This window comes from Pseudopipra pipra, chromosome 2 (genome assembly GCF_036250125.1).
Source record: "Pseudopipra pipra isolate bDixPip1 chromosome 2, bDixPip1.hap1, whole genome shotgun sequence".
NCBI classification, from domain to species: Eukaryota; Metazoa; Chordata; class Aves; order Passeriformes; family Pipridae; genus Pseudopipra; species Pseudopipra pipra.
Genome location: NC_087550.1, coordinates 64,127,124 through 64,145,449, shown reverse-complemented (window position 1 = coordinate 64,145,449; position 18,326 = coordinate 64,127,124). Strand labels below are relative to the sequence as shown.

General features: G+C 40.2%; 1 protein-coding gene across 1 annotated transcript in view; it reads right to left on the bottom strand.

Annotated features, from left to right (window-relative positions):
* Positions 1–4,168: 4,168 nt before the first annotated feature.
* FOXO1 (forkhead box O1) overlaps positions 4,169–18,326 on the bottom strand; it is a 65,494-nt gene continuing 51,336 nt past the window's right edge. The window contains exons 2-3 of the mRNA XM_064645732.1: positions 8,744–10,097; positions 4,169–8,357 (exon numbers count right to left, since the gene is read on the bottom strand). Of these exons, the coding sequence (XP_064501802.1) occupies positions 8,757–10,097 (1,341 nt within the window). The 3' untranslated portion in view covers positions 4,169–8,357; positions 8,744–8,756. The remainder of the gene's footprint in view (positions 8,358–8,743; positions 10,098–18,326) is intronic.

Sequence of the window (18,326 nt, the reverse complement as noted above, 5' to 3'; positions counted from 1 at the left end):
ATTGTGTCACAAGAAATACTGATTAATCACTTCCTATTCACCTTCTCCACAGCATCCACAGTTTTACAAACCCCTATCACTTTACTCATCTATACCTACCCTCCCTCATCCTTTCTCCTATTTAGTCCTGCTATGAACTCTGCTAGTCCTACTATTATTTCTACTGTGGGGTTTTTTGTCCACAGCTAATTGTGAGCTGAGATCTAGAAGAAATACTTTCAACGACTCCAAGATCTTTCTCATGGTGGTAACACCTCATCCAGAGTTCACTCGTCCCTCCTCCCCTGTGCATTTTTCCACATTTTTCAACACTTAATCATATCTGCTGGTTTATCAACGTATCACAAAACATGCTGAAACCCTTCCGCAGCTCTTGGCACATCCTGACATTTCACTGTTCTGCATACCTGTGCCCTCAGTGATTTAGGTTATCAACTGCTTTTGCTGACTATTCAAACTCATTGAACAACACAGGTTCTTGAGGAAAGGCAAGGTTCCCTAATATGGAAAAGCCAAGTATTACTCACATTTGGATGATCAACCCTTTAAATCAGGGTAGGCACTGAGGACTTCCGTTATATCCCAGTTGTCTGAGGAACTTAAATGAGGAAAATTCTGAAGCAACTGAAAATCCAAACAGGTCACATTGATCACTCATGTTCCCATGCTTGCTGACTTAGGCACATTTGTGAAGCACAGCTTCCTCCAGCAGGAACATGGCTGCCATTTTCCTCGAGTCACTCCACACAGCTACTGAGTCTGTGTCACATGTTCTTTGAAGTTACCCCACTTGGAAGTCAAGCACAGCTCCTACGATTGTGCTAGCACCCCTTTCGAAGACCATCATCACCATTTTTTTAACTTAATTTATCTGGTATGAAGTCCTATTTAAGTAACAGATCACCCAGTAGTTATGTTGGAGTCTAGCATATCCAATATCATTATATTATTATTCAATGTTATTTTTGGAGTAAATAGTAGCCCCATCTGGCTGATGTTCCTCTCAGTCACCAGCAGACTCTTGGCATTCTGTACCTAGCACACCAGGACCACTGAGATGAGGACAACCAGCTGCTCAAAGAGTCCGTAGGCAAGAGGACCATACTTCCTATTTTTTGCTGAAAATAAACTTCCAGACAGATGTGCTTATACTAGCAGTGTTTGCCCGTGGCAGAACAGGACGTGGAAACCCTACTCAGAAAGCCCTCTTCAGAAAGCCTTGCTTTGAAGATCAACAAGGGTGTGAGAGTTAAAGGACACTGAGGCTGGGTGAGACAGGGCCAGTAGTGGAACAACTGAATAGCTCCAAGACAAGTCCCTTTCCCAGGGCCTCCCCTGTCATCCCAGGCTATTTTCAATTCAGAAGCCTCCCAGCAGAAGAGTCACAGCAGACAAAACTTCCCACCTCAAAGGGCTCCTGGTGTTATCCACTGAGTGAATCAACTTTGGCTTTGGGGCTCATTTGGGTGTTAAATTGAGAGATCTGTTGTATGGGCTGAGGAAGGAAGAGGCAAAGAACTTCCTAGCACAGCTCAGCCTTTGGCATTGGAGATAAAAGGAGGGCACAGGGCCTTGCCTAGTCCAACTCTTCTGAGCAGAGTGGAAAGATATTTTAAAAAGAAAATACAAAAAACAAACAGGAACACTCCTCTCAAGTGCTGTAAATTGGTGGGGTGCAGGAGGAAGAGAGGGAGGAGCAGGAAGTGGTAACTTATTTGGACTCCTGAAATGAAACTCCAGTTCTCACAGCGTTTCACAGCTCATCACTTGTTTTCACCTGGTCAAAAACACTCAAGCAACAATTCGGGCCAGGATTTTGTGGCATCTGTGGCTGTTACTGGACACTTCAAAATCCAACAGAAAGGAAGCTCTTTTATTTGCTGCTTTAGCCCTTACCCCTGAGAGGTTCTTCAGCCTTTGAAGCAACCGCTTAATGTGCGTCGTCATCCCAGAATCTCTCACACATTCCCCCTTTCCAGTGCACATACGTTTCTATAATGGGCTTTTCCATTAGCTCTTCTCACTTGATTGAAGTTGATTGAATATTTCAGAAACAATTTAGACATTCCTGCCAAACACAATTCTCTGAAAAAATTCTAAAACTCTTGTGCAAGGTCTGGGTAGTTGCCTGCTCAGGTAGTGTCCCTCTAGGGTACTGAGAAGGAAATGTAACCATAGAATCATAGACTAATTTAGGTTGGAAAAGACCTTTAAGACCATCAAGCCCAACCATTAACCCAGCATTGCAAAGTCCACCACTAAACCGTGTCCCTGAGTGACTCATCTACACAACTTTTAAATACTTCCCAGGATGATGACTCAACCACTTCCCTGGACAGCCTGTTCCAATGCTTGTCAACCCGTTTAGTGAAGAAATTTTTCCTAATAACCAATCTAAGCCTTCCCTGGGGCAACTTGAGGCCATTTCCTCTTTCTTCTTGTTACTTAGGAGAAGAGGCCAACATTCACTCATCTTGCATGGAAAGACCTCTTCATTTAAGGGTGGCATGAGCAACTGTAGAGGAGCAGACAGGAAGGATGTAAAATGTTGAGGTTCCAAGTTATGAACAAACTCTTTGTCTGCTTCTTCACTCTACAGCCCTATTATACCCATCAGAAGCTTCCTGTAATGCTCCTCCAGTTGTACTGCCCGAAGCCCTCATCCATTTTCCCACCACCTCAGTGATAAACACCCACACAAGAAGTTTACTTGCAAAAAATACATGCAAAATTTCTGAATGCCCCAGGGTCCAACAGCAAGTAGAAAAATATAAAATAAGATGGGGCGCTGTCCCTGCCTCCTCATTTTAGCTATCATATTGGCACATGCCAGAACATTACCCAAAGCAAAACATCACCAGGTAACAAACAGAGATTTGCATGCAATCCAGCAGTGGGCATGACCCCAGCTCTGATCACTGCAAGTTATTCCTTCCAAGGATCTTCACAAACCACATCTTTGCACACCAGCTGCACAATAAATGGCTGCAAGATTTAATGTCATTTGTAGTTTTAATTGGATTATCAATTGTCATGACATAGTAGTTGATGTTTCTGCACAAAAACATATTTATTACCATGACGTAGAACTCACTCAGAGCACAAGTATGCTTTGAGGTTTCCGTGCTTGATCAGCAAATTCAAATCCCTTGTTGCCAGATTGGCATAAATTGCTAGCCAGTCCCTTCTCAAGAGACAAGCTTTGACTATCTCTCCTGGCAGCAGTAACTAGTCATGTACCAATTAAATGTGCATCCTTTCCAACAACAGCTTCACGAACACCCAAATAGAGTCTCTTTAGATGTTACAACCCTCTCATTCCAGAAGTCAGCCTTTTCAAAATGTCAGGAAAGATATCCTCAGCTTCCCCTAACATGAAAAAACACTTCCAAAATGTGCGCTGAAGAAAGAAGGGTGAAGCTAAAATAAAGATGGAACTGCAAAGTACAAGTAGAAATTATTTTTTTAGCGATCTTTAAAAATTTCTATTTTTATGTGCAATGCGTTCTTTCATGCTCTTTAGGTCTATCTCTGCTCACTTTAAGATCAAACTGGCTTTTTTTGCCAGCAATTCACTTAAAGCCTGCTTTCTGCCACCACTCTCCCTCCCCACCTGCAGGCAAGCAGGAATCTGGGCCTCACAAGACAACTGTGGCGTGGGTGTTATTGGCTGTCTGTTTTGGCAGCCTCTCATCCTTTCTTCCAGCTCTGTTTTGAAATACAATCTAAATTAAAAAAAAAAAAATAGAAAAATTAGACATTCCTGCTCTCTCTACTCACATCAGCAGTGCTCCCACTGCCACAGCATAAAGCATGGCTGCCAAAGGAGCGGCACCGTGCAAGTTGGCCTATGTATCACAAATGTTCGACAAAGAAAACACATACTCTGAGAAAAGGTACATACTTCAGGAGGGGCAGACGAAGGCAAGAGGTGAAAACCAGGGCAAAGAGGGTCAAGAGGGCTTTGTGGACTGCCTTGCTTTAACAGGGGGAGTAGAGGGAAGAGAAAAATCTCGCTCCAGAGCTGACTCTCTCCCGCATTTAATAGCATTAGGTTCTAACATGTAATTTGCACTCAAAGCCTAATTCTTTCCTGTGGTTTGATGGATGTTAGCATCCCTTTTTTTTCTTCTTTAATAATGTATTACATAACATTCTGATACACTAATTACCATCTCATGTCATAGCAATTTTATTAAGAGCTTATACTTACAAATACCCATTCTGAAAGGATTTCAGGACTTTTTTGTAATTTTCTCTGAACTACGTTTGTTGAAGCATTGGCAACATGGTCTGATGCCACCTAATGCAGCTTCCAGTAACAAATGACACATCTCTACACAAAGATCTCAAGAGCCCTAGGAGTTAGGCATGGATTCTTCTTGCGTTTAGTCTCAAAGACTTGTAAACAAGTTACTTTTAGCACACTAGGTTGTGATAGAACACTGGTAACACAGCCCTGTTAGGTTCCTGTACCCGCTACAGTTCCAGTTCCAGAAGCAATGCCAAAAGAGAAAAATTCCTTTATACCAAGTAATGGAAAATTTGCTAACTATTCTGCAGTTAGTGTTTGCTCATTAATATGTTATCATCTCACCAGGCAAAACTTGGTACCATGAGGTATTTTTCTGTATAAAATTGCTAATGCCATCAGGATTGTCCAAATGGGATCATCATCATTAAAAAGATTACATGGTAAGGAAAGTGATTACAACAAAGTCTGAGTAGAAGGATTACTAATCACAAGTAGAATACTGATACAAATCTCATTCTCTGTATACAAGAAAGGACACAAAACCTTTTAAACATAATTTATATACATTTATGGCTTTATACAACAAATTGTCAGGGATTGTTCTCATGTGTCTGTAGAAGTACATCAGGCACTTTTTCTGAAAATATCCACATATGAATTTTAATTTTGCAATGTGACTAAGTAAGAGCAGTGAAGCGTTGAAGAGCTGTCACACCACTCACAAATAGAACTAGCAGTATGTACATGCCAATCTTTCATAATATTGCTGGTTTGTGGAACACCTTCAAAAAAGAGGCCAGTTTTAATGTCGAATAATTTGCTTTTTGCTTGCATAAACCATGCTGCATCTTACATTATGATTACCATAATAATAATAATAATAATGAGAATACCTTATTTAAAATCAGTCATAAATTAAGAATTCAAGCAATTTCATAATGAAAATAGGAATTTCAAATCAGTAAAAAAATAAAAAAGTACTAACATACATCCAGTGGTTTAACAAGTGCAAATTTTATACTGTTTTATAATTGGTCCAATTTTAACTTCTCAGGGATGCTCTGTTGATTTAAGCCAATAATAAGCAATATGATTTTTGCTTATAAGTGTAGGCAAACTGTCAGTTTATCAAAGCAGAGCTTTCCAATTAATGCATCTACTACCTAAACATATATCATATAGCTATATTATGGAAACCATACATCTTTATATTTAAAATATCTGAACAGCTCTATAATACAATAAACTTTTAATAACAGTACAAACCAGAGAAAAGTCAAAAACAAGGCTGCATAGGTAAGATCATCTGCACAATTCACAAATCAATCATTTACAACAATTCTGACAATTACTCCAGAAACTTGGTACTTTTACTGAAAAAGGATTTATTACTAGAGGTCACATAATGTTTGTTTTCAAGGCAGACAACATGCTCCTTCACCAAACTTCACAGTATTCCAGAATTACAATTGCAAAATAATAGAATGGCACCACCAAAAAAAAAAAAAAAAATTGATCACACATCCAAACCTCTGATTACCTACAACTGTTTTCTCACAATAATTAAAAGGGCTTCCTACAGACTGTTGTAATTAAGGAACGGCTACATTTATGTTATTCATAGTTATAAAAGGAAATGAATAAAATATATGTTTACAGGAAGTTATACAGTAGCAGTTAATAATAAAAAGGAGGTATATTGTTAAATGTAGCATGTTCAGCTGCATCCCCATAGAGTACTGCTTTCTTTGCATGCAGATGTGAATTTTACGACTACTTTGGCCTATGTGTATCAGTGCCTATTTGGGAGCAAACATTTTTGCACACGCAGCAGAAAGAAGGATCTTCAGAAACCTATATGTGAGACTTTTACTTGCTCCACTGCCAGTACTTACTATCACATTTCAGAGATAATGAATTTGATAGCGAAGATCCTACTAGAGATATTTGCCTGTAAAAGCAGGTGGCTTCATTGAGGCTTTGGCACTAAGAACATTTGATTTTGCTCAAAGCAAGTTCAAAGACTGATTTCACGCTGGGGGAGATCCTGTATCACAAGACAGCTTAACATCAGCCTCTGGAACTGCTGACAACCATAACAGTATATCTAAAAAAGTAGGACCAGTTGTAATTAGTAGTGATTTAAGCCCAGCAGGGAGCTAAATGCTAGCACATCAATAAATACATTGCAGAGCCCTAGGAAAGTCATAACAGGATCATTAAATATATAGCTTGTTACTAAACTTCATTTACTTGGCACATCCTGTTTCTTTCTGCACCATACACCATCACTACAGGGAAGATAAATTTCAATTAGAACGTTTTCCAGTTATGAGCCATTTAGACAAAAGAAAATTCAGTGTAAAAATATTTGATTCTCCCCTTCATAAAAGCCAGCCCTAGCACAAAAGCTGTTCATCCTGTCAGTGCATAAAAAAGCTCCAAGGATTTCTATAACACAAATGTTGTGTAGCAACCAGTGAAAAGACAGGTGAGGCCTGTTATCCACACATCCATAAAAACTGCATCGTGCAATTACAAAAAATCAGAAGTCATGTATTCCAAGACCCACTCCTGAAAATGCTCTGGTAGCTGTCAGTGTGCCTACGCCAACAAGAGCAAGTTTTTCCACAGAAACAAGATCTCTCTCATTAATGCTTTCCCCTACCCTAAATCTCATGCATTTGTATAAGTTTGCCACTTACTTTATCTTTCTTATTAAAAAAAAAAAAGACAACATAATGTTTTGTCTTGCAATAAGGTGTCACGGAAATTTTAGCCTCCCACTCAAAGGTAGCATTCTTTCCTCTTCAAATGTACTACTTTACAGAAACACTGATGAACCCCGAAACTAGTGCTAATTATGACAAATGACAATTTTTTCATTCATTTTACTACAATTATGAATTTTCCACAAAAAGGTCCTGCTCTTGAGTGCACAAACATTATGAGACCTCCATGAAATAAATATAAATGTGAAGCATTGTACAAGCATCTTAACAATGAATACTTAACACTTTGTGGTAGTCAGAGTGAAAATGATAATAAAAGCAGATGACATTTCTAAAACTGCATATATAAAACTGATTAAATACTTTCTAAACATAAAGTTGTCTATATTTATACATCACACAACAAAAAAAAGGGATGTCAAAACAGAAATGTTTTGTATTCAAGATCCTTATTAAGCTTTTTCTTTATTAGCACTCCCAAGTGCTATGGAAATTTATAAAAACATGTACTTAATCCAGTTAAAATACTGTACAAAATTGAGAGGTTATGAATGCTGCCAGATCTCAGATTTATTTTTTTTTAAGTTGCCTATGTAACAAAAGTAGATTTTAATTATAAGAAAAATAGCTTGGAAAGTATTCCAAAATTATCTTAAGCCCAACAATAAAGTCATTAGTCTGACAATGAAATATATTCTTGCATAAATTTACACGAATACGGATAACTTACCAAATGGCATTTAACCTACTGTTTGCCTTGAAAAGTCAATGAGTTTAGTAGGATCATATTTAACAGGCTATTCTATTCCCATATGAAATGTGTGGCAATTTTGAGTAAAATAATGTAGTTCATACTGCTGCAAGGCAAGTCCACAGTTATCTCAATTCATCAAAACACAGGTAACATCAACAAAGGTTAAACTCACTTAGGGCATGAGATCATCACAGTATTCTTACAAAAGTTTATAAATTTTTCTTGGACCAAAACAGATAGTCTTAGAAAACAATTCTTCTTCTATAGATCACACTGTACAAAACCGAAAGCACGACATGATGTAAGTAAGAGTCTTTGCTGTGATTATATGGTGTAGTGAATTTGGCACTTCAGAGTAATGAAATTTCCAATGGCACAGTTCTTATCTACAGCAGCACATAACCTGCAAACCTTGGGCAAACATCCTGTACAGGAAAACACTCTCTCTGCTGCCAACTCTGACGAAAGGAAGAAAAAAGAAAAAAAAAGACCCCCCAAAAAAGTCAGTGCATGTGCACAGCTTTGTCAAGAAAATTAAAAAGAAAGGTGAAGGACATCTTTGTACTGCTTTTCTCAGTTCCTGCTGTCAGACAAGTCTGGAGAATTTAACCATAGCCTAGGAAGAAAGAAAAAACAACAAAAAGAACAAATTAACATTCACACTAGAAGATTAAATCTATTAAAATATGCTCAAACTATATTTAAGATACCTTAAACAGGGGGAAAAAATTATTCATTACTGGCTAGTTACCAGCAAGTTTTTTGTTTAAAACATCAATGACAAAACGTAAGTGCTCCACAAGAAGTAACAGAAGTTGGTACACAACAATCATAATGCACCAGTGGAAACCTGATTTTCAAACTAACAAAGGACTGGAAAGTGACTGACTGTTATAGAGGCAGTTCAAATGCCAACACAGAAGACCTCCTAGATTTTAAGCATTTTGACATCTTTTTTCCCTTTAGCTCTTTTGCAGATTTATCAGAAAAAGCACAGCTTACCTCCTACTACATCCTAGCCTGACACCCAACTGTGTGTGGTTGTCTTTACGCTGTGCTGAAAACTTTGGTTAGGCAATACACTGTCAAAGTTAAAATCTAATGTTTCTCCATCCATAAGGTCATTACGGATAATCGACTCCATGTCACAATCCAACCGTTCAATTAACATGTCATCTAAGTCACTGGGAAGCTTCTCCTGGTGGAGGGAAACAATTCCCACCCTTCCGTAGCCGTTGCAACTGTTAACGGGGGCATACGGATTCATAGCATTCATCTGCATTGGGTGACTCATAGGCACTTGTAACGAAGTCTTCACTGTTGACAAGCGATTTAGACCTGAAGTGTGTGACATGGTGTTCACTGTGTGTGACAAGGCACGGCCATTAACTGCAGGCGTTGGCTGGTTATGTCCTTGGTGAGGGCGGGCATTAGGGTTCATCATTTTGTTGTGGGGTGGTTGGCTGCCATAAGTTGGCATCACCGAGTTAGTGACCATCAGCACACTTTGGCCCAGCACCCTGCCACCAGCCTGGGAAACACCAGTGTCTACTGATGCCAAGATATCATTGTGCGGTGGAGAATCGGAAGTCAGTAACTCCTTCAAAAGTCCAGGATAGTTATATTGGCTCATCGATCCATAGCTTGATTTACTGTCTTGGAGAGTCTGCATAGGAATCTGGGACATAGAGTTCATGCTAGCTTGAGCATAAGTAAATTTCCTGTAGTCTGGATTTGCTGAGCCTATACTTGTGGTTGAGGACGCAAATGAGTAACCTGGTGTTTGCTGCATCAGGGTAGCAGATGAAGACTGGGTTGACACAGTCATTGATGTATTAGGTGACAAGAGATTAAGATTATCCAAAAGATTTTCCATGTTCTCAGAATTACTCATCTCTGAAAGGCTGGGTAGAGTAGAAGTCATTTTGGTAGCTGATGATGGGTATACCACGGAGTGCACATCCCCATCTCCAAGATCATCTTGCTCCGGCAAAATAGGAGAAAGTCTTCCACTAATTGTACTAGCATTAGAGCTAGTTCTAGGTCGAAATGTACTCCAGTTATCAAAGTCATCGTTACTGTGAGAGCTGGGACTTGCAGGCCACTTTGAGAATTGTGATCCAGGGCTGTCACCATTTCCCTCTTGACCAGACTGAAGGGCTGCTTTTTTCTTGGCAGCTCTGCCTCTGCTCTTGGCAAACTTGCTGTTGTTATCCATGGACGCTGCTCGCCTCCTAGGAGATTTGCCACTCTTTCCTCCTTCAGGATTGAGCATCCACCAGGAACTCTTCCCTGTTCCCTCATTCTGCACTCTGATGAACTTACTGTGCAGAGACAGGTTGTGACGGATTGAATTCTGAAAAACAGGATAACATGTAAGAAATAGAGAAAATATGCATCTTTTATGGCATACTAATATTTGCTTTTGTAAACATACTATCATTTTGTTAGAAACACAGGAGTACTCATAAAATAAGAAAACATGCCAGTATGGAAACATCTTTTATCAGCTCACCACCTTCAACTGGCTGAAACAAGCTTACAAAGTCATCATGTCAATTTGTCTGTCATCTGGCCCGATCACATCTGACATTATAGAAAGTCAAATAAAACACTGAAGGAACTTTTCTGAAATAAAAATTCCTCATAAAGGAGACAAAATAAACCAGAAGACCAAGAAGATGACTGAAGATCTCATTATCAGCTTCACCCTAGTGAATTGAACCTGACTCCATTTATGGATTTTTTAATTATTATTTTACACTAAGTTCAGGAATGCTAAATCCCGTTCTATGGTCCTTATAACGGACTCTCATCCTGCACATCACTAAATCCTGCAAACCTGCAACATGCAAACTGTGACTGTTGCCACTGAGCATTAGTGAGGTTTATATTACCTGTGTTATATGAGAAAATACATATAGAAAACCAGTTGAGGCCTAAGTTCTAATTTTTATAAATAAACATCACAACTTGCCTAAGAAATCATAAGAGAGGAAGGAATGCAAAGAGCACAGACATGTAAACATGAAAACCTCAGTCTTCAGACCATCTTTTTCTTTAAAAATCAACATTTTAAATATGCAAAATTGACTCTTCTAATACCTGAGGGCATCAGATACCTGGTGCCAAGAACGACCAGTGGTACTGGAGCTTTTTGTTACCTCCTCAGCTATAAGTAATGTTCCACGTTTTTTTCTTAAATACAAAAAAAAGAATAAAAAAATAAATAATCCAAAATGGAAACCCACAGGCTGACCTGTTAATAAGAGACTAATCTGTGCTTTACCAGGCTGTAGATGAACATATTTTTCCTCATAATTTTCTGCTGAGCACATGTAAAAAACATTGTATCAACAGAAAAGCTTTCCTATATCTTGACACTGTGGCTAAAAAGGCCACAAGTTCACAGAGTGCTGAAACAAGCAGCCATGGATATTGGTAGAAGGGTGGGACAGCAGCATGGTCTACATGGAGATCCACCTGGATGGTCTGTGCTAGGACAGTGATTTATGCAGAACAAGTACGAGGGAACCACAAAACAACACATGAAATGTATAAACAAGAAATTAGACCTCAATGGCAGAGAAATCAGTGATTCGCTACTCGCCTTCCATCTTTAGTAATTTTTAGCAACTTGTCCAAAGAAACTTTTGGGAGAGCCAAAATGGAAAGACTTTGTCTAGAAAGCACTAGAGTAAGGTTGATCTTCACCAAAAACCCAGTTGACCAATTATGTCAAAACAAGTAAATGGCTGCCAGACCTACAAACACCCTGTTCTGTATTTTCTGTTTTCCTATCTATCTATTAACTCCCATCTATCTTCTCCTAAGTTTTTAACCTGACACCCAACACCCACTACAGCATCAAACCATGAGGATGATACAGCTCATGGACCTTTGTATGCCTTGTGAGGCAAATCAGAGGATGAGGGACACAGCCACTGCTCTGGTCTGTGCTGAATTTGCTGAATTTTCCAGCCCAGAGTGCTGCTTCTGACAGTAGCATCTTCAAAAATGTCTTCCTACCCTTTCACTTCTCTACATCTACTTTCTCAAAGATGCACATCTTTCCCCATACATCTCGCTGACAGAAGAAAGGAGCAAAGACCATAAGTAAGCATGCAAGATGAGAACAGTTATCTCATGGGCCCTGGCTCAAATCAGAGACAACAGGCTCAAATTCCCTGCAAGAGGCATGACATGTTTTGGACCACAGAAAACCAATCAGCCAAACCAGGACTGGCCACCTGCAGAGCTCAACAGCAGAGATTACTCTAGGGTCAAAGATGAAACCTTCAATAGGTGAGGGCAGCAAGGAGCTCTTACAGTCCTGCAACACCTCACAGGCACCAGCGTCTTGAGACTACCCTCCCAAAAAGTGCAGCTTCACCCCAAACAGGGACACGAGACATTCCCTGACAGCAGATGATGGCAGAGCATGGCCTCAAGGCTAGCTGTTCAACCAGCACAGCAACGAGTCAAATCATGTGCCTAGACTCAGAAGCGTTTCCAACCTCTCCTCCAAAGAACCATCTTTAACAATTTATCCCAGTTAAACAAACACCAGAGACAAGTCCCCTTCCCTGGCAGTGTTCAGGGCCAGGCTGGATGGGGCTTGGAGCAACCTGGTCTAGTGGAAAGTGTGCCTGCCTATGGCAGGAGAATTTGGAACTAGATGATCTTTAAGGTCACCCAAACCATTCTACGACTCCATGATGATTCTATGATTTGAGCGCTTCCTCACTCAATTTCAAAAGGAAGCCATTCTCCTACAAATTATCCAGTAGGACTGAATCTCTTCCCTGCAGGTAACTCTGCAATCAAAATATCATCCTCAATCTAGCAACAGGGTGTTAGGGAAGGCCTTGGAATTTTATTTGCACCAGGTGCAGCTAACACATGGAGAGGGTAAGCCTGAAAATCCATCTTTGGACTTGCCCACAGCCCCAGGGGCTGGCTGAGAAGCCTTGTGAGGCTGGCCTGGCTCAGCCTGTTGTTTTCACTCAAAGGGCCACAGCCAAATCCCTGGCTGACACAAGTCCAGCTCTAGAAATGTCGCAAGAAAGTTGTTCTGCACGGCTGTTGATTAAAAAACCTCCTGTGCCAGTTCATTTTTGTACTGTATTTTGTAAACATACCCAGTTGGCTAAGGATCACTGTTTACTATCAAAATAGGCATATCAAACACACGAAACATCAGGCAGGGAAAACACCATGATGAGGTTCAGCTCCCTTTGCTCTGCAACACAAGTGTTAAATATTTAAGATGCTGTTCCTTAGTCATCAAAAATGTTATAATCTGGTATTATTGTAACGAGGACATTTGAGGTCGCTCTTTGAGTAACAGAGCTGTCTCCTACCTCTGCCAGCAATGAAAAAAAAATTTTCCTAACAGGAAAAGGTTTGCGGCCCAGAGCTTGTTACATAAATTCCTGTTTTTCACGCAGCCAGCAGGACATTAGAGAAGCTATGATTTACTAACTTGGAAAAAGTGTTGAAGAGGTAAATCTTGTGAAAATATGCACTGCTGTTAATGATGTTGTGTCTACAAATCTTTGCCAGATGTAAACACAACCTGATAAAAAAGTATAGTTTCAGCAGTGGATCTTGGCTGCCAGAGGAACAGCGTGGCTGTCAGTGGCTGGGGCACACGGTGGCACCATCAGCCCCAGCACACTGCAAGATGCCCTCAACCGTGACTTTCAGTTGGACTTTGAAGCAAAGCCTCCCAAAACCTGGCCTGAATGACTCCAAAAGCAACCATCTGCATTTTGAGGTGGGTCTCTGCGCAGCAGCGATGCATGACAGATCACACTGAGAATAACCATGCTGGAATTTTATCCAAATCTGGGTCAGGATGGCAGCAGGGCTGCTGCCACCTGTGAAGTGCTTCCTGGGATTGAGTTTCTGCCTCTGGGATAAAGTGAACCTACTTCATGCCATACTTCAGTATTCAGACCAGAAACTGTGGATATGCTTATTGTTACTTGCTGATTTAAGATTCCAAATATGCAAAACCAGTATCTGCTATGTGAAATGTGATGAGCCCATACCAGTTAATAAAACTTGTGAAGCCAAGAAAATTATTCCTTGAATCTACACATTTATATCATTCATCTCCATTTCCTACATTTCCAACAGCCCTACTGATATCTAATACTGCATTTAAACCCAATATTAATACTAAAACATACAAATTAAGTTTAACTTAACTAATTGCTGAAAAAATTATATCCCTATCACAATTGAAGTTAAGGTATTTAATTACTTTTTTAGTAAATTGTTTTGGGGTTTTACTAAACATCCAAAAGCTTTTTTACACTTGAAAACATTGTACTTACTGAAGCAAGACCATACAGTCACACTGGCCATCTTTCCTTCACACCAGCCCTTGGAGCACCCAAAGGAGAGGGAAGCAGAGCAATGTTCTGCTGCAGAGCTCCTGTTTAACCCCACTTTAACCCCTGACTCTCAAGCAGGATCTAACTGTGAGGATCTGTGGGTATCTGAGGAGCTGCAAGATCCAACATTTATTTATAAAAGCACCTATAAGTGCTCATGGTCTCTCCCACCCTCTCACCCGTGGGCATAGGCAGCACCCAGTCATTCACAGTGCCATGATAGCCACCAAAAGGGAGAGTGAAGAATGGATGCATCAGTCAATACACTTTAGAAAACAAGTGGATTTGCTATCAAGGTGCATATGCTGACAGCATTGCAATAAAGCATACCATGGCATCTCAGAAAGAGATCCATAGTAATTAGTAACAAAGGCAGGAGTTGGTCTCCGGAGGCAGATGTAGCCATAACAAACTGGGAGGCCATAGGAGCAACACTGCTTCCATAACACATAGGTCAAGGATTTCTATTAAAATTAAGTCTAATGACTGCCCACTAAGTTTTCATTTAGAAGACATCACAGCAGTCCACTGCTTTCTACACCCCATCCAAGGGGGTAGTCTACAGAAGTTGTCAGTCAGTTTATTTTACCATCAGCTGAAATGACTTCAAATACAGATTGCATCACAAGACTTGACTGTAGTTCTCAGATCTCTTCAAACAATATCTGAAATAGATTTGGAGGTTGAAGAGAAACTTTCAGGGAACATGATACTCAAGACTGCTTCTGCAGAAGAGGAGAGGCTGCTTATTTATGTATTTTAACTGATAGCTGGAGGATACTGCAATAGGAACATGCTCAGGAAAGAAAGGGCTGAGGATGGGTAGGAGAGAAGGTCAGAGATCCACCAGCTAACATTATCACTGTTGAGATGTGTCTGCTGTGATCAGTGGTGACTGGCACATGAGCCAGCTGTCCTGATGCTGAGGTCCTGATATTGACAGCTTACAGCAGGATTCTGAACCAGCAGAATCTCCCTGTGGAGATACCACCAAAGCAAAAGCTTTGCAGCAGAGAAGTGAAGACCTCAGGATTTCCATATGCTATTACAGAAGACACCAGATCTGTCTCTAGGTCTTTGTGTGGGGACTCTACAGCAGATCCAAATGCTAAAATCATCCTCCTCTTGGAGCCTCAGTGGCAAGCACCACTCCAAAAAAGACGTCATTAAAACTTCTAGGAAAGTGTGCAAAGGACAAGAAGTTGTCTAGCACACTTTCTCTGGGTTTGTTCAGCATTAAAAGCCAGATAGCAGCAGCAGGGGCTAACCATGGCAAGTAGCACCATGTAGCATCTATCCAAGGCTAAGTTAGACTGTGCCTGGCAAAACAGGTAGGTCTGCCTGCACCCATTCTACTGTGGTTTCCAACTATTCTGGCAAGTTTGCAGGGGCTAGGTGAAGAGGCCAAGGAGGAAAGAGAACATTGGTAACTCCAGACCTACCAGAATTCCCTTTGGTATAAGAGTCTGATGTAAGGCAGTCCTGTTTGTCTTATCTAATGACAATGAAATACAAGAAGTTCAGATGTAGATGCTGCACATGAAGCTTGGATTTCCCTCAGAGCTGGTGTTGGACACTCAAAATTGATTCATCAACAGACAGCACATAACATATTCATAAATCAGCCTTAGTGACATTTTTCTCGAAGAAGGGTTCCTGATACTACAATGTTCACCAACACAACCACACGTTGGCTGCTGTGTCAGAGGCTTCAAACGCTAAGGAAGTAGCTAATTTTGCCACCCAGTTGTGGCATACTTTGATTACCACTCAGAAGCCTTCTCTGTTGTACAATAAGAGCATGGACAGAAAGCATGATGCTTACACTCAGGTCAAAGAGTTGTATTTAGAAAGATGCTGGAAATTTGCCACCTGCAGCTGCATGCAGGTGGAAGAGCAGGATTTCCTCCCAAACAGGTCATGCTTTTTTGGGTCCTTTGTTCTTGTGGAGGTGCTTTTTTTTTTTCATTTTTTTTCTCCTGCACTGTTATATGGTAAAGAAGTATCAGCTGAAAATGTGAAGAAATACTTCTGTCTTACTAGAGGGACCTTGCACTGTTTCTATGTGTTTTCCATTACAGATGGTGGCATAGTGAGAGTCTTTGCCAGACCACCACCTATGAAACATCATCTCCAAATATAGACATACTTCCATAAACTGTTTCACATGATAAGATTTTGGCAATGCATCCCTTATTTCATGCATGAATGTACAAGAACAGGACAGACTGCATCTTATCCCTATATGGTTGCTATACATACATCCAGCACAGAGAGAGGCTTCCTGTGACCAAATGTCAGTGGCATTAATATAAGTCCTGTACATTCTGCAATCAAGTCCACAAATTTATACTATCCCACATTTCCTTCTCATAGCTGCCAAAGACTAAAAAACTTTGAACACCGAAGGTGCTTGGCCATCCTCCAGGTTGCATCCTGCTGCCACATATGGCACAAGGGACGCAATTACTGGAGTTTTCTCCAATGGAGCATGGTATGTAGTAACAGAAAATACATACCCAGCTGCAGACGCTGATGTTTAAGAGACTTGGCTATGCATTCCTACATGTCAGAACTGGCAACTCTACTAACATGCATTTGAGTAATTTCCAATTTCTATCCCCAGATATCCTCCTCATTCTAGGTAGACTCCTTGGAAGCACTTTTCCATAATGGCAGTTTGGACATTTCTACTGAGATGGTAACACCTGCCTACTTGCTCTACACAGGCATTTAGAAAGAATGAATGTAAAAACCATGAACAAGGTTCATAGTATGAGAAGTATGCACACAGGGCAAGCACACTCCTGAATAGTGTTCCACATATGATAACCCCAACCAAAACTTCTTATGACCACTCTTATGTTTTCTGTACCTCCAAAAAAGATAGAGCCACAACCAGGCTAACAATGTCCTATGTCAATGCCAATACTATGTTTTATAACTACATTTATATTTCTATGACCACAATATAGGTGTGGTATATCATCAACACAGTGTACATCAAATATATAAACATTTGCTAGAATTTCAAAGCAAAGGAAACTAAGTGACATTGACTAAGAAAAACAGCAGATAAAAATGCACACAAATATCTGAGGTTTGTTGGATGGACCTTCCTCCCTCTGGTAAAATCATTTGGGAAGCCAAGACAGCCAACAGGTTTGTCTAAAATCTATCCATTTTCAAGTGAAAGAAGGGAACAATAGGAAGGAAATATAGTGTTATTTAAAAAAAGGTAAATAGCAATCAGGATAAATGATAGCTTCATTTATCAACTTCATTTATCACAACTTTAAAAGTTGTGAAGTGTAAAATATTAGGGAAGAAATAAATATCAGATAAGAGAATTTAAATCTAGCAGGAATAACTATATTTGGTGATCCAGAAAAATCCTAATGCTGCCATTACAAAACTGATGCTGCAACCTTTCTATTCCAACAGACGGAAAACAAGTGTTTGATAAATATAGGAGTTTCATATTTATAAATAAACATTTCTGTTTTCCACAAATATAGAACGTATATATATGCATATGTACATATATAGCTTATGACAAAGAAGCACTTCCCAAGTTCATTAGTGACGCAGGGCCTCACTGAAGAGGAACGTTTCAAAGTCAAGATACCCTTTTAACTGGGGCTTCTTCTCCTCTCTCTTTAAGCACTCCCAGACCTCTGGCCTTCACAAGCAGCCGTGCAATTACGTCAGTAATGCAAAAACAGCAAAGCAGGAGGACATATGCATAACCTGCAGTCCCAGGTCCTATCATAGAAAAGCTGGTAAAGGATTCAATTAATAAAACATCAGAGGTCAGGGAAATAATTAGTCTTTCAAAACAGTCCCATGGAATACAGGCCATTGCATGTACAAAAAACTATCTTTTGTTCAAGAAAGGTAAGCGAGGGAACACTTGCAGTTATGCCAATGTCACACTGAATGAATGACAGGGCAGGCAAGATTGGCACCATGCATCACTGCTAAGGTGTGCTCATCAAAGGAATTAAGAGCATTAGAAGTATCTATAGTGCAGTAAGCCATGAGGAAGGCTGATGTGATTCATGACAGCCAGGTAGCCCTCTCACAATTATTCACCACGGGCTCTAACAGGAATGCAACTCTAGAGGGATGCAGGCACCACAGCAGTCATAACAATTTGAGGCAAAACTGTCCTGGAATGC